The 16,510-nt window shown below is 38.3% G+C and overlaps 1 protein-coding gene across 1 annotated transcript in view; it reads right to left on the reverse strand.

The window, feature by feature from the left end:
• Window positions 1-774: 774 nt before the first annotated feature.
• tesk2 (testis associated actin remodelling kinase 2) overlaps window positions 775-16,510 on the reverse strand; it is a 30,228-nt gene continuing 14,492 nt past the window's right edge. The window contains exons 5-13 of the mRNA XM_059344796.1: window positions 15,750-15,794; window positions 11,726-11,872; window positions 10,189-10,271; window positions 8,366-8,450; window positions 7,696-7,779; window positions 6,912-6,998; window positions 4,887-5,025; window positions 2,829-3,362; window positions 775-1,753 (exon numbers count right to left, since the gene is read on the reverse strand). Of these exons, the coding sequence (XP_059200779.1) occupies window positions 1,491-1,753; window positions 2,829-3,362; window positions 4,887-5,025; window positions 6,912-6,998; window positions 7,696-7,779; window positions 8,366-8,450; window positions 10,189-10,271; window positions 11,726-11,872; window positions 15,750-15,794 (1,467 nt within the window). The 3' untranslated portion in view covers window positions 775-1,490. The remainder of the gene's footprint in view (window positions 1,754-2,828; window positions 3,363-4,886; window positions 5,026-6,911; window positions 6,999-7,695; window positions 7,780-8,365; window positions 8,451-10,188; window positions 10,272-11,725; window positions 11,873-15,749; window positions 15,795-16,510) is intronic.

Raw genomic sequence — 16,510 nt, forward strand, 5'->3', positions numbered from 1 at the left:
CTTTTTTGGAATCAAGTTGTACTAAGTATTTGTGACAGAACAAACTGCTCAGCTCAGTCTGGTTTGGATATTTTCCTGACGACAGAGTGGAAAACTCAACATCAGCACATCCGAATGGAAAGAATGAATGAAAGACCAGGTTGTCCTGTATTCTGGGTCCTAAAAAAATTTCTACTTTTAAGTAAAATTACTCCGTAAAAGCTGGAGTGTGCAGTTTGTTTTTTTGGGGTTTTTTGCATCATTGGACAAAAACTCCAAAGTCCACAATAATCTTTTAGCATATTGTACTTAAAATGGTCTGAAAACTCGACTCCTGCACCTCCTCTTGGCTCTTTAGAAAATCCAGCCCATTACAGGAGACTTTGGCCAATCACAGGTTATGTCAGAGAGACGGTGATCCTATTGGCTGCTCTACAAACGCAGGTGGGCATGCAAGCCCCTGCAGCCTGATTCAGTGGTGGAAAATCCTCCAGAAAAAGCTGTTATTTCAGAATTGCAATGTCTGGAAAGAAAGATGGACCTTACAACAAGAGATTCTAAAAGAGTCTTTTCAATGCAAATCATCCTTTTTTACAACTAACCATATTTGCCTCCAGTTTGTGTTCTGGATTTCTCGACACACTGCTTGTGAATGCTCTACTCTAACCGGCTGTTTGATCTGACCAAACAAAATGATTTCATTAAGTGGCTAGATGAAATCTTTAAATAAAACCGTCTCCTCTCTAATTCACCACTGCTGTTAGACACAATCAACTGTGAATTAGTTGGAGGAGCTAATTTACCACTGCAGTCCAGTTCAGGGTTGCTAGGATGGTTTGACATTAAACATCAGTCTGATGAGTGTAGTTTTTCAGGCACTCAGTTATTATTAGAAATCACCTTTAACTTTACTCGTCGTAATATCAGCGCAGTAATCAGAAAAATATGGGATTTTAGTATAAACATTTGTCTAAAAAAAGAACACAGGGAAAGTATCAAAGCACATTGATTTAAAAATAGTCACACACACACAACACAAGGGATCTTCTTCACCCCTCGTCACAGACAAGACATCTAATATAGGGAAAAAAATCTACACATCTCACAATATTAAATATAAACAACCTTTTCAAAAAAATAATCTCTATGCCAAGTGTCCATTGTGCTGATAAAACCTTGTTTTCCTGCTAAATGGAGACTTGTCCTGTCACACCCGGGTGATAACATCTTTGAAAAATACTTATTTATCTACATCAGGTGTGCTTGAGTTATTAATCAACATGTGATACATTCACTTGAAAGATAAAAAGTCAAGTGCTTTTTATTTTGTTTTTTGTGTTTTATTTGTCCAAAAGCTTTGAAATGTCTCCAATCCATCGGTCCACTGTCTCCATGTCCTCCAGTGATGAGTAAAAGTCCCCTTCTTTTGTCCCAATCCACCACTTCCTCTGTGTGAGTGTGTGTGTGTGTGCGTGTGTGCGTGTGTGTGTGTGTGTGTGTGTGTGTGTGTGTTACATAGGGCAGGAGTCTGTCCCTCTCTCTCGTTCCTCCTCCTCCTCGAGGCTGCTGGAGCAGTCCATCTCCTCTCCACTGTTTCTGTCACTGCTGGGGACCATCGGAGACCAGCTCTTCCCAAACACATCGTCCTCGTTTCCCTCCTTCCTCCCCTCTGCCTCTCCGTCCTCGTCCCCTCCTCTCTGCCTGCAGTAAGGTGGGATCTCAACCACAACGTATTTCTTCGCCCAGCTGCCTGCGTCAGACCTGGAGTTGGCAGCTGAGAGTAAAAAAAGAGAAAAGAAGGAAACAGGAACGAGAGGAAGAGGTTAATATTATTTAATTTAGTGATAAAGTTCCTGTAACAGCTTCCTACTTATACCAACTGCCAAAAGACATGTACATACATAACCAACAACTATGAACGTCGTTAAAATCAGGTGCATCCAATTTTGAAATGCAAAATGATGATGGACTGCTGTTACATGTTTTAAATGTGTCATTTTTCTGCATTAAAATGTCTTAAACTGAGAACATACAGTTTGTTATATCGTTTTTTGAGTTGTGTGCTTCCATTATGTAAACATTTTCCAACAGTTTTCAATTCAGATAAATCCATAATTTCAATAAAAGGTCCCCTTTGCACATGCCTCGATGTGTGGTCTTCTGAGAGAAGCTGTCATAAATTGGCTTTTTATCCAGTTTTTACAATAATCTTTAGATCTTAGGACGTTTTGAGCTATAATCTTTAACCAGATGAAGGATTTTAGTCATCAGATGTCTGGATCTTAAGTTATCAGAAAAACAAGCTGAGTAAATGTTAACTGCAGCAGCTTGACTCACAGCTCCTCCAGCTAGTCTTGTGTTTGCCAAAGACTGCAATGATGTCACCAAACATTGTATTTTGTTGTTTTGTTTATTTTATTGTTTTGATTGAGAGACCCCTAGTGGCAGAAAATAACATATTGTGCATTTGAACTTGTAAAAATATAAAAAATTCTAAAAGGACATCTGCCTCAGACCAGAGGATCTCAATCATCTTACAAAATAGAGAATATACCATCATGTATGTCCCTTGGACTAATTTGATGTAGCTTATTTTTTACACTCTTATAGCGCAAATTATGTGAAAGACCAACACAAAAGAAATGTCTAAGAGTTATAGATTTGTTGGTTTAGAACCTAATCGATCCGCTATTATAGATTTAAAAATTAAAATATTATTCGTTGAACTATGAAGCTGGATATTTTAAATTAATGGATCTGAAAACTTTAAGGGACCCCCTGTCAGAGTTCCATGGACCCCTGGAGGTCCAAGAACCCTACTTCAAGAATCTCTGCCTCGGTCAACTCACCTGGAAGGGTTGTGGAGAGCTGGCTGGAGTTACAGGTAACAGAACCGTTGTTGTTGGAGCTAACAGCAGCAGCGAGGTGGAAGACCTCGAAGCGGGGCAGCTGGGGGGACACGGGTAAGGAGTGACACTGTCTTCCAGGCAGCTGCTGCCAGTAGTAAGCCGTCTCCTGTTGGGGTCCTCCAGGTCCGTTAGCAGACGGCTGGTTACTGAACACACTCCCCGGAGGTGAGTGGAGGTCAAACACCAGCGAGAAGACGGATTTACTGGGCACATCGTAAAACTTGATCTTGCCCCCACACAGGTCCTCTCGGGCGGTGAACGGGTTGACCTTGTGAGCTTTAGAGGCTCGCTGAGAAATAGTGGGGTTGTAGTAAGGGTCCTGGACGTTGACTTTTCTTCCTGGTTTGCAGGAGAAGATGTCTGATTGGCTGCGGCTGAGCCAGATGTTCCGTCGGGGGCGGGGTGATTTTGGAGGGATTTTATCGTCCTGGAAACTGAGAGGGTTCAGTCGCTTAAAGCCCTGGTTCTTCTCACCTGGAACAAAGAGATAGGTAAGGTTTTGAGTAGATTTTTTAGTAAAATTTACGAGTTGGATTTCATATTGTCACAGCTCGTGCTGATGGTAAATATACAAAATAACCACTAGGTGGCACTCCAGGCTAAATCCTGCTTACAGAACAGAGGCATACTGTAAGTTCCTTGAATGCCTGAACTTCAAATGGATGAGATTTATTTTTATTTAGAAACCCTCTGAAGTGTGGTTGGATCTTAATATTCTCAGAAACTTAAATGAGTGCAGAAGGAAAAGATATCAGGATGAAAAAACGAGTTTTTTTTTTTTTTTATCAGCACAAAGTCATGTCTTATGTGCAAAAGTCAGTTTTTAAACAAATAAGCTAACCACAAAAAAACCTTATTTTATCCTCTTCTCAAAGCTCATTAATTGTTGCACTTTAACATGTACCTCACTCATGCCAGGAAATATCTGAAATATTTTTTCTTGTGACTCATGAGGACCAAAAAAGCCTCTCTACCAAAATATTTGGCTCAAAGGTTGTTATGCAACAGAAATATTTCCTACTATGAGGTTGATCCTGGTTTTGAGGAAATGCTGATGATATCATGTAAACAGAGAGAGGGAGTCTGGAGGAGGGAGCAGGAGAACTAAAAGACGTACTGACAGCAGAAGAGCAGTGAGATCCAGGCCATGTTTTTCCACACAATAATAGCTACAAAAGATATATTTCTTATGTCAACAAGCCCCAGATTGAGTTTCATAAATTCTGTCAGTTTGATCCAGATTAACACCACGAAACCAGATGTAAGAAATAAATCACTTTGGTATCCTGTGATGTCATGTGTTCGTGCTGTCCTGCATCGCACACTGCAGTCCTGAGGAAAAGGAGCCGCTTGGCTTGTCTAAACAAAAACATTACTGCCTCCCGACTCTGTGATGGTCACAGACACGCAGGCGGCGGAACGCTGGACCAAATTAGAAGTGAAACCTGGGCCTGCATGGATCGAGGATCTCAAAATAGGTTTTCCTCCCAAGTCATAGTTAGGTTTATATGATCAGCAACCAAGGACTCTGCACTCCACTTCTTTTAAGTGTGTACAAACATATTTTACTGAATAACTTGTAAGTGTAAAAAAGATATTTCTCTCCTGACATGCTTATTGTTTGACTAAAAAGGGAGTCAAGTTTAAATCTGGCTTTAACAAACCTGGCTGTATGTTTGTGCGATGACAGGTTAAACAGTAGTCCTGTAACTGACTGAACAAACATAGAATCAACAATGCACGCTGCAAGAGGAACTGGTGTTCGGAGAGGAGAGAAGAGAAGAGAAGTTTGCTTCAGGCTCAACAGACAGGATAACAAGTGACATATTGACTGACTAGATAAGACTACAAGCAGAGCCAGGCGACGGATGTAAAATAGATTCCTGTTGCCTTGCTTTCTTTTACAGGCGTCTTCTTGCAAACAAAACGGAGGTAACTTTTATTTGCTGTAAAGCTGTAATAAAGCAGGATCAAAGAGGTTTTGTGCAGAGCGCCTACCTTTGGTTATGGTCTTCTTGTCGTTGTCCCCGCTGAGAGGGACGCACTCGTGCTCCATCTCCTCAACTTTAAGGCGCGCGAGAATCTCCTCGAGGTGCCTGACGATGTCTGGGAAGGATGAACGGAGTTTAGGGTCCATCTGTGCAAAAAAGAAGGAAAATAGACATATGGAAAAGGATGAGATTAATATTTATACACTGTAGCATGGTGCAGAAGCAGAGATCCATTGCTCTCATCAGATTATTATCAGGGAAAAACAAAACATACAACTGTATATTTAAAGAGGTCCTACATATAATAGTTAAACATGAATAAAATATTACCATGTGAATTATACAAGATTATAATAATTGACATAAACAAACAAGAGAAGAACTGATACTGCTGCAAGAATTTGCATTGCATACAAGTTGATATATTGGTTTATTGTACGAAGCGAGATTGTGTTATGGCTTTTATTGACACTTTACTTTGAAAACATGCAGTTTCTCAGCAGATAGAGGTACAAAAGAAAAGCCTGTGGACATAAATAAAATAAAGAAGCAAAACTTTCTGCAGATTTGCATTGTCAGACGCAATAATATTTGAGTCTTTTGTCCAAGACAGTGATATTCTAATGATTCATTTATTACATCAAGCATCTTTTAAAACTTTAAAAGTGAAGGAAATTAGGCGACTGGAGCAGACGATGAAGGAAGGGGAAAGCAAAAGACTGCTGCTAAAGAGAGAAAAAGAACAGATGGAAAAACAAGACGGGGAACAAAAATGTGTCTGAAAGATGACGACATAGCTGACACAGAAGAGCAAGCGGGTTAAAATAAGATTCTCAAAAGACACTGTAATGCTGACTAAAAAGAAAATGAAATTACGGTGGGGTGCTCTAGTAAAAGAAGATGGAAGATTAGTGAAGAGAGGATGATAAAAGCAAGAGACAGACAAAGATGAGAAGGGATGGAGGGAGCCGATGTAGGATCAGTCGGCAGGGTGCTTCAAAATCTTTAATGCCCTTATATTTGTTTTTTTATTTTTTGTCAGAGGGAAAAAACACATTTCCAGTTAAGTGATTACGATGCAGTTCGAGCAAAATTAAACTTTCATGAATGAAACGGATATATGTTTTGATTTGATTTATTTTATGTTTCTTCTCATCTCGAAAAATGCTCAATTTCACAGCAAATCAATATATAAGTATGAGGAAAGCAGTCTGCCAAGTTACTGATCCAGCTTTTAGTGAACAGAAGACCCCCTGGATAGTGAGCTAAATCAGATTATTTAGATAATCGGATTGCCCCTCGATTTCGGTACAGGGAAATAATAGTTACTTAAGAAATTAAAAATAAAACTGTGGAAATCCCAAGAAACAACCAAGACAAGCCATTTAGGTAACATTGTTCCCTCAGCACAGAGAAATGTTCAACTGCCGTAAACATCTTGTAGTTATAGATGCACTTAAACTTGATTTGTTACAATACTTTGATGCCTTGACACCTTGTACCCAAAATTTCTGTGATAGTTTAGTTTAAAATAATTGGATCAAAATGGAATCTCAACAAACAACATTTTTCTAAGTGCCCTCATGCTATTCATACTGAACTATTTACATTTTCATTACCTCTACTTACAACCTCTCTTCTCTTGTCCTCTCTGCTCTGTGTAAACAGCCTGCAATTCTGTCAAATTTTTACTAAATTTCACTAGTTTCACTAAAGGCACAGAATTTACAGAAACTGGCTAGTGTTAACGGTTTATTTCTGGCAAAAGTGTAAAATGAGACAAGGAGAATAAAGTGATTTTCATGAAATGTCACTTATTTAAGCTTAGATATTAGTTCTTTTTTCCTTACAGAAGCTTTCGTCACACATGGTTTTGTTCAAGAACTCTCTGAAATTTAAACATATGACAATAATTTCTGTTTTTATAGTTTCTGGCTGTGATAAATGCTGACATTTTGAAAGATAATGCTCCTTTCAACAGGATTGACAGAAACTAAGACGGACTGTTTGGACAGGGCTGTGGCTGACTTACATTGCAGCAATTGAAGGCCAGCTGGAGGAAGTCAGGCGGACAGTCTCCGACCATGTGCTGGAACGTGTGATAGTCCAGGCCGAAGTTCTGCTCAGGAGGGAAAGAACACAGAGAGACGGAGAGATTTGGATATATTAAAGTTAAACAGGAAATTCGGATTTACGACTCTGAAAGTGGGATAAAGACAGAGATGAAGAGAGCTTCATCAGATGTTTGACATACTGCATCTCTTCTGCCAAAACCAGCTTCATGTCAAACTAATCCCTCGGACATGGTCCCATTAACTGCCAAGTTTGGGCTCTTTCAGGCCACTGAAATGTTAAATAACACAGGCTCTTTGATAGAAAAAATGCCTCTGCAGGTAAAAAGGTAAATATATTCTTAAAATATTTTCAGATTTAAATTCAAATGTGTTATTCTGAAAAAACTGGCTTTAGTTTTTGTGCACCAAACACAATTATCAGCAACACTTTAAGTTAAAACTAGTATTAGTAAATATTAGTTTACTAATAGTAAATATTTTACCTCTACCTTACCTTTAAAATGAAGCCTCATACATGCATGTACTGTTTTAAGCTTCTCCATTTGGGTGTTAAAGGTAACTAAAAATCAACTTCATCTTTTGAGAATGTAAAAAACAGTCTTAAGCACTGTTCTAGGTCAGTATGTGTCATGTGAGTGTTACACAGTATAAACAGATCAACATGTGTACAATGCAAACAGGCAGATGGAGTGATACGAAGTTAGAGGGTGGAGGAGAGGTAAAAAGTGGATGAGCAGTCACCTCGGTGCGGGGGAGGATGTCAGGGTCGGCCTGGACCCTTGCAATGATCTCACACAGGATTATACCGTAGGAGAATACATCGACCTGAAAACAGATAGACACACACATAAAGACGTGAGAACATAAAATATGTCGTTGTTGTTGTTTTGTAGGTTAACTGCCTGGTTTATTATAAAGGGAAACATTTATACAACTCCCTGATATTTCCATAAGTTTTACTAAAATGTATTCAGTCTGAAACATAACTATCTGAGGCCTAGTCCATACGTACACTCTCAATTATTTTTTTCAATTTAGCTTTTGCATTTTGGCTTCTCGTCCACATGCAAACTTCTCTTTAGATCAATGAAAATGGGCCTTTTGTAAAATGTAATAACTTTTTTAAAAAAAATTATTTTTTTTTAACAAAGGTGGGATAAAACCTGTTACATGTGTGGACTAGGCCTTTATTCCACACTTTTCCAGAAATTTCACAATCAATTGAAACTTTGACTCTGTGAATCCCAAACTCATAATTTTAATCTGAATTATTAGTGTGTTGCTTTATTCTATATCTTGTTTTTTGCTGCTTTTGTGATCCATTTTACCAGGTGTTTGTTTAAATTTAATTGAAATGTATACATATGAATGCTTATATCACTAGGTTAGAGGTCGATGTTGGTGAGTTTACCTTCTCATTATAGCGTTCACCTCTCAGCATCTCAGGAGCCATCCAGAAAGGAGAACCAACCACGGACAGTTTCTCCACTTCAGCACTACACACAAAAAGACACACACAGATTATTTACATTTTGATGATGTATATCGTCTATTATAATGAGGATGCCATTTGCCTGTGAAGTTATTCCTTCAATCAGTCTATGTAATTTTAATGTGAACAACCTGCTAGATAAAGAAGTGGATTGAGTTTATCAGTGTAAGCATGCAAATATGGGAAAAGGCCACTGTCACTGGCTATTTAACTCAAACTGACCCTGTTGCTTTGCTACTTAACACATAATTTATTGTTTATTGTTTTAAGTTGTACCAGGACAAGAATAGCTGCTAGCCTACCTTTCAATCAGTTTTAAAAATATTTCAGACAGTCTGTATAATGAATCTTTCTCTCTGATCCTTTAAATTCAGTAGCTTTTACTCGGTTAATATTCCGATCAGGTTCTAAAGTTTTCATTTATGATGTTCGTGGGCAACAAAGATATTTCCCCCATTGGCAAACGGAACTTTCACTTAGTAAAAAAAGGATCGGTGTGGCTACATTTTGTGCATACATGTTAACATACTCAGTTACATATGAATAAATATACAAGATTTATAGAAATTATCACTTTTCATCATAAAAAACTCTGTTCCTAAATACGTTTTTTAATTTGTTTTATTTATCTATTTTTATTTTGCGTACATGTGCCCATAGTGGGTTATTCCCTCACCTACACGATTTTTTCTTTTTCAGTGGCTTTTCTTTTAAATGTGCATATAAAGAACAAAAGAGAAAAGAGAAAAGAATCACTCTCCTTTCACTGTGCTACTGCAGTATTAAAAAACTAAAACTCTGCGCTGATAATACCCTCCTGTTATCAAAACACTAAAGTTAAGAATGTGAGCAGTACTGCCTGCTGTTAATGTCAGTGCCAGACACGTGTTAATAAATAACCCTGCGTCTGGTATGAGGATGAAGGGGAACACATGTAAGTGAGTTACAAATAGCAGGAAAAACAGAAAAAGACAAAAAACCTTGTAGTGAGAGCAGACATAGACATTTTGATTTTTTTCTCTTTTATGGCTATTTAAAACAAGTTGCACAAGATGTTATTCTTTATAGCTTGCTAGGTCATTTTCATGTCAGGGATTTTTATAGTTAGTTGGAAGTATCAGTAGAAAACCGCACCTTAAATGTAATGATCATTCTTTATTTTATTGGGGCCCTTTGAGTTCAGCTCAGTGTTGAATTTGTTCAATGAGAGATTTGACATTTCATTTCAATTTTTTTATTCAACAAGCAGTTTGTTCTATGTAAGCACTAAACTGAAAGCAGCAAAAAGGCAGAACTGAGTGATTATTTATCACAAGTTATATATTTATCATGATATTCAACAATATTATTGCATATTCCATATTCTCCCCCATACTGTGCGGCACTACCTAATGGTGAATTATTTATCAAAATGAGGTTAGGGCAAAAAAAACAACTTACTATAACAGATACATTGATCAATTAAATTATATCAAATATTACAAAATATTAGAGTTACCATGTCATTTTTTTGTTTTGGAGCTACAAAATGGGCAAAAAGGTTTTTTGCTGATGAAGCTTGGTGAAGTTTTTGGTCACTAGGGGGCAGATAAGACATTAAAACAAGCTAAAAGTACACCATACCATAACATCATTGGATTATTAAAATACCAACATCAACCGGCTAGTCCCAAATCCCTAATTCCTAATAAAGCTCTCGGACTGTATCTATGCAGAGCAGTAATTACTGGAGAACTCCTTACAGATTGGTGGGGATCTTCTCTGCCAAGCCAAAGTCTCCCACCACTGCTGTGTAGCTGTTGTCATCACATTTGATGAGGCAGTTCTGTAAATGAAGAAAAAAACATTATCATTATTGTCACATGTTTAGTTGAGGAAGTTGAGGCATTAAAAAAAATCGACATTTTGCAGTGTGAAAATATCAGCCAGACCTCCACTTCCTAAATGAAATTAAGCCTTCAGTATTATTTTCATGCCCCTACTCTGCACAAGACAAAATAGAAATTAACAGGAGACTTCAATATGATTTGCTATGAAGTTTGGCATCTTCCTCTTAGCCTTAAAGGAACTATCAGTAAAAACAGTTACAATGGTCATAAATGTTACTTAATTGTACCGTATAAAACAGTACGTGCACAGCTTACTTAATTCCCCTGTGTTACATGCAATGCTTTAGCCACAGAGGTGAGCTGAAGGTTAATGTTCTATATGCTCACAATGTTTTTATACATCTCATTCTATGTGGGCTAGTGTTATGTACATTGCACATTAATGTACAGTACATATTCAAGGCGTTAACAGCCTTTTTGTTTACATATGTCTTAAACCTTGCCTTTATATCTCTGCAGCATAGTTTTATTCTCTGGCTTTTCTTGTACTTTGTGAATTTATATCTTATAACTCCTTTATAATTGAAGGGTGTATCGCCATAAATAAACACAATATAATCTCTAAAATACAGGATAAAGTTACAGTTGGTAGGAGAGAGTGCTTGGAACAAAGAAACAAAAAAACTGAGAAAGTTGCTTCGTCTGTTGAATTTCATGGTTGAAGTATGAGTCATAAGCAAATGGACTTTGTATTAATATGAGGAACTGTAATCTGAGAGGCTGTGACCACACCATTTAACCCTCACAGTCAACAGCAAAGCTATTGTCTACTACAACAGGTTTTAAGTTTATCGTCTCTAAAAATTTCTATGTGCTTTCTTTTTCTACAGATACAGCTATAACCTTAGACAGGGAAAAGATATGAGTTTACAGCAGAGTGCATTCTGTCCTTGTTCCATGCCAACATGGCTCTGGGTCAAGCTGGGAAACTAGAAGCTGCCTGGTGCAGATTATCACATCTGACTGTCACACTGTGTTCTTTACAGAGAGGTTAACAGGTCTAGGAGTAATAGAGCAGATAAAAGTGCCAAGACACCAAAGATTTTTAACATTTGTATCTAACATCTAACACCAGCTTATGTACAAAGGTTGCTTTATTATCCATATATCCATGTACCCCAGAATGTTTGATTTAATAATGTTCTTTCCATCTTATGTTGTATTCATCATTGAAATAAGCCTGAGACTACAAAACCAAAAACACTGTATGTTATCGCTCACATTTATCAAAATAAAAAACAAATTAGAGTTTTTTAAAAAAAAACAAAAAAAAACAAACATAAATCCGCAGGAAATGCTGCTTTGCTGTACTGGCGCCACAAGAAGGTCTGCAGTTCTATTTTCAGCTACAGTTTCTGCTCTTAAGGACCAATTAGCCCGTCTAGCTAACCTTGGAGGTGAGGTCCCGGTGGAATATGCCTTTGGAGTGCAAGTAAGCCAGACCACTGGCGATCTCACAGGCCAGTTTCACCCTTGTGGGCCAACTCAGGTGTTTGTTGCTTTCCAGCAGCTGCTCCAGGTTTCCACCATTGATGTACTAGGCAAAGACAAAGGGAGACAGATAAGTAAATTGGTGAATATTATTAAAACATAAACACAATAAAGGTAGACAAACCACTACATTTCACGGGAATGTATGCATTTAATACAAGTCCCGTTTTCTCAAATAATTTTTAGCTTTAGAGTTAGTTAGTTGTTTTGACGGACAGTTGTTCTTTGGAGGCTGAAATTTGGCTTGTGCATATGAAATTTCAGTTATTGAGAATTTGTGCTTGTTAAAAATTGTGCTAGGCCAACATATCGATCTAAGAAATTGCTTTAAATTTAATTTCTGACAGAATGTTGTTATGTGAATAGACAAAACACAAATACATTGCAGATGTATGGGCTTCAGAATCCATACATTGAAGAAATCTGATAATATTTGCCAAACAATAACTAATAACTAACATTAAAACATTGATGAGCAATGGATTTCCTTGCTATGCTCTGAATAGCTAACATTTTTCTACGGCTGCATGTGGCCATCGTACTAGCGAGCCGGGGAGACGTCAAACCACTTTTTACAGGAATTAAATGAGACCTGCAGTGAATATAGTGTGAACACTCCAATCATAGCAGCATAACACTTTCTGTTGCCAGTGACGGAAGAAACAGACTGGTTTTCAGGCTTGAAAAGTCATTGGTCAACTGGTGACACACTTAAAACTACATACTGACTATATTACTATGTAACTATATTACACAAACCCGCTGTCTATGCAGCTGGCTCACAGCGTGGATGACTGATTGGTGGCTTGGTTAGATCACAGGCGGCCCGCCTGCCAGCCCCCGGGGCTAGCTGGTGTATCGAGCAATTGGCTGCATAAAATCTGGCTGGCAGCTTATTCAACTGGCTGACAGAGCTGCTACTTTCCTACATGGATGAATGTGGACCGTCTGATGAGGCTAAAGAGTGGGCAGCCAAGAGGACAAATCAGCTCAGTGGGTTTAAAAGTATCCAGGGTCCTTCACTCTGTCTGTCAGCTTTGATCCAGAATAACTCGTCTGACCCTGCTGCGTGCATGCAAACACACAGACGCACTAATCCCATGTCACATATCACGAACAACAGTGGTTAACTAGATAGAGCTGAGATGGGATAAAGAGGTGGTCTGGTTAGTCTTTAGCTGTGGTTATTGGTATGACTGACAAGCACAGAATTAGGACAAAGGGGGCTGACGGTGAGGGGAGGAGGTCTGTCCTGCTTCACACGACTGAATAAACTGAGTTTCTAGTGAGATTAAATCTATATTTAAAATAATCTGAGCATATTTTTACATTTAAGGTAAAATTGTATAAATTAGTCCTGGTAAATTACTAAAGCTATAACCTGACCAGGACAATCATAATATCAGATATTGTTCTTTCAACTTAATAAGCTGCTTTTCTACAACAAAGATCATTATTTCTCCTAAACTCTGCGTGACTTTTCCAGCTGATTGAAGGGTCACATCCCCAGTCACACCATCTCTCCAGACAACTCAGATCTTAAGAACTCTTAAGTGATGGTTTAGCTTGCATAGGACACTGACAGCATCAAAGGGTACTGCTGTGACTGATAATTTCAATTAGTAGCATCTTTAAGAGGTGTCTCTCAACATTTAGCATTCATTTAATGTTAAAAACAGAAAATAAACATGCATAGAACTGGCTTGAAGCTAAACACATTCAGCTCAGGATTGTTGATATGGAAACCTGCTTTACGAGCCAAGTTAAACTCACTGTAATTTTTGGGAGGGATCCACTGCCCAAGTGGCCTATACTAGCTGGTACTACAGAAATACAGTAATTATTTGAAATTTTAGTGTTCAACCATTTAAACTAGACTGTTGTCTGGTGAAGATTAGAAGTGTAAGGAACCATTTTTCTTTGCTGGACTGTTTTTTCAGCCTATGACTATATAAATAAAATAAATTGACTGTCCTTGGATTTCACATAGTGAGACATTCATTAAAAATGTTCCAACAGATATTAGCTTATCTACATGTCAACTGCAAGTCATATTTTTCAATCCTAATCAACATTTCAGACATAATTGCCTACTAGAGCTCAGACAACAGTGGCATGATTTATTTCTATTATTTTGAAATGCCAAAAAGGCTCAAGCTTGCTTTAACATGCCTGAAAATGTTGAGCTGCTGTCTTATACCATGAAATATCCCGACACAGACACACACAGACACACAGACACACACACACACACACACTCCAATTGAAGACGTCAGAGGATTACAGTATTTGTCCAACAAATTCCTCAGTAGCCACAGAGTTCAACATCTGTTGTCTGCCTGGTTGAGAAGGATACACCAGGGGAAAACGCCACTGGAGACAATTAAAACTCAGACTAATCCAACTTCATTCCTTTATCATCTTATTTAAGATAGGCAAGAATTTTATTCTCACACTCACTGACAGCGAGTGCAACATGCGCCTGGTCCAAAATGCAAATCACATGGTTTAATGGAAGAGTGCACCTGCTGTGTCAACTAAAAGCAACTGAAAGGAAGTAGAAAAAAGCCTCTTATTCAAGCAAGGTATTTTTCTCTGGAATTTGCTTTATCCTATTTGCCGAGTTACTGATATACCGCAGTAATTACTTGACATAGCACATGTTTGAGCCATATATGTGCCTCACGATGATTGTGAATAACCTAGAGTGCTGAGGAAATGAGAAACATACTGTTGAGGAAACTGCTCTGCTTCACTGTCTGTGTTTCAGGTTAAAAACCCTGGAAAGACTCAAACAAAAGGATCCTTGTTTGCTGCTGGGAGCAGCTTCAAACAGCAGAATAATCCTGCCATGGGTCATGAATTACCATTAGCCCAGATTATGATTGCAGGAGCATTTCCTATAACGTGCATTAGAATGAGATTCAGCAGAGGCGAAACAAGGCCTGGTGCTTTAGATCAGTCGATCCAAAAGTGGTGCCTTCAAGACGGAAAAAGGGTTCTGTAGAATGTTTATACCGTGTGAGTCTGCAATACCATGTGTGTCATCATGGCAAAATGTGGTTCTGGAGACACCTACTGTATCAGGAACTACTACAGAATAATTTCTGAGTACTCTGCCGGGTGTTTATTTGGCTCTCTGTGGACAGAATGTCACTGCATCTTGACACAAACATGCAAGATGCAGACATAAAATTGAAGACAGACTTCAAAGATATTGTATGACCTTGGCCCAATTTCGTGTATCCGGGTGGTGTGATTACATCATAATATAGTCTCTAGTTCATGTTTCACTGCATTAAAAAAACTGTTACATTTACAATAACTATGGTTTATGTTACATTTTCAAAAATTTCACAATAGAAAGCTATAAATATCAAAATAACTATTAAAGACTACTATGCTGCAGCTAACAACATGGCAGCACATGGTTCAAGGCTTTTAAAGTAATACCCCACTTTTTTTTGGTGTTTCTCAGGACTTTTTTTAGGAGCTCATGCAGTCAAAAAGCATAGTTATCATCAGAGCAAGCAATGTAATTTTTTGACGCCGTAAACAGAGCTCAAAGAAATGCTGATACACCTCAACAAATTCTGAGACGACAGAATCTGAGCTGACCAATAAAACTAAAATCAGACCGAACACTATTTGGCCAACATCTTAATGGACAGGTTTTGGCTGTGGTTTTGCACGGTCTTAAAGCTTACATCCTACACAAGAGTTAAAAGCACATAATCAAACAGTTTACTCTTGCCGGACTGTTTGTTTATGTTGCAGTTTTCTGTGGGGTTGCATACATCTCCGTGTGAGAGACAGTGAGTTTCTCGAGGTAGCTCGAGGCCATGCGGTAACATAATTCGCCATTTCCTCTGAGCACGGCCTCATAGTGGGGGTCAGGTAACAAAACAGCATGAGCCTGCTACCAGGGTCAGAGCATTCAGCTCGGTCCTGACACGACACAACAGGATCTGTTTACCCTGCAGCAGGAAAACAAGACCTACCGCAGTGTGAGTATATGTAGTATATCCACTTGTCTTACAATGCATGGATTCACTTTGCAACACTTTGCAACACTTTGCAACGTGTGTGTGTGTGTGTGTGTGTGTGTGTGTGTGTGTGTGTGTGTGTGTGTGTGTGTGTAAATTTGGCATCTTAAGATGTGTTCTCTTATGCAACTGCAGAAAGTTGGTGTTTGTCTTTGTTTTTCAAGACTACAATAAGCACATTCACTGAGCAACGCAACAGTATAATCACGTACATGTGCGTGTGGCTGGAAGCATCTTTAACAGTGTAGGCTTTCTTCAGAGTGGGATGAATCGTGTGTTGTGTAAAATCTGTCCACATTTACATGTATATGCCACACAAAAGTGTTTACAGAGAAGCATCCTGAGCCATTGGTTTAACTGTTGAATGCTGTACATGTGTGCATTTGTGCCATGAATGTGTGCAGTTTGTCCGTAAATACAATGACCACAGGATATAAAACTGTCATGCAACAACTTAGGACGTCTAACAGATACAGTCATGTTGCCATTCTTGAATAAAGTAGAATTTGTGCATCAACAAAAGGGAGACATATCAAGGTATTGGAGCTGCAGCTACCAATTATTTCAATTATATGCAGAATATTTTAAAAGCAACAGTTCTAGTATTCAAGAGGCTGTAACCAGCAAACAAATGAAAG

Source organism: Centropristis striata, chromosome 11, assembly GCF_030273125.1.
Source record: "Centropristis striata isolate RG_2023a ecotype Rhode Island chromosome 11, C.striata_1.0, whole genome shotgun sequence".
Classification (NCBI taxonomy): Eukaryota; Metazoa; Chordata; class Actinopteri; order Perciformes; family Serranidae; genus Centropristis; species Centropristis striata.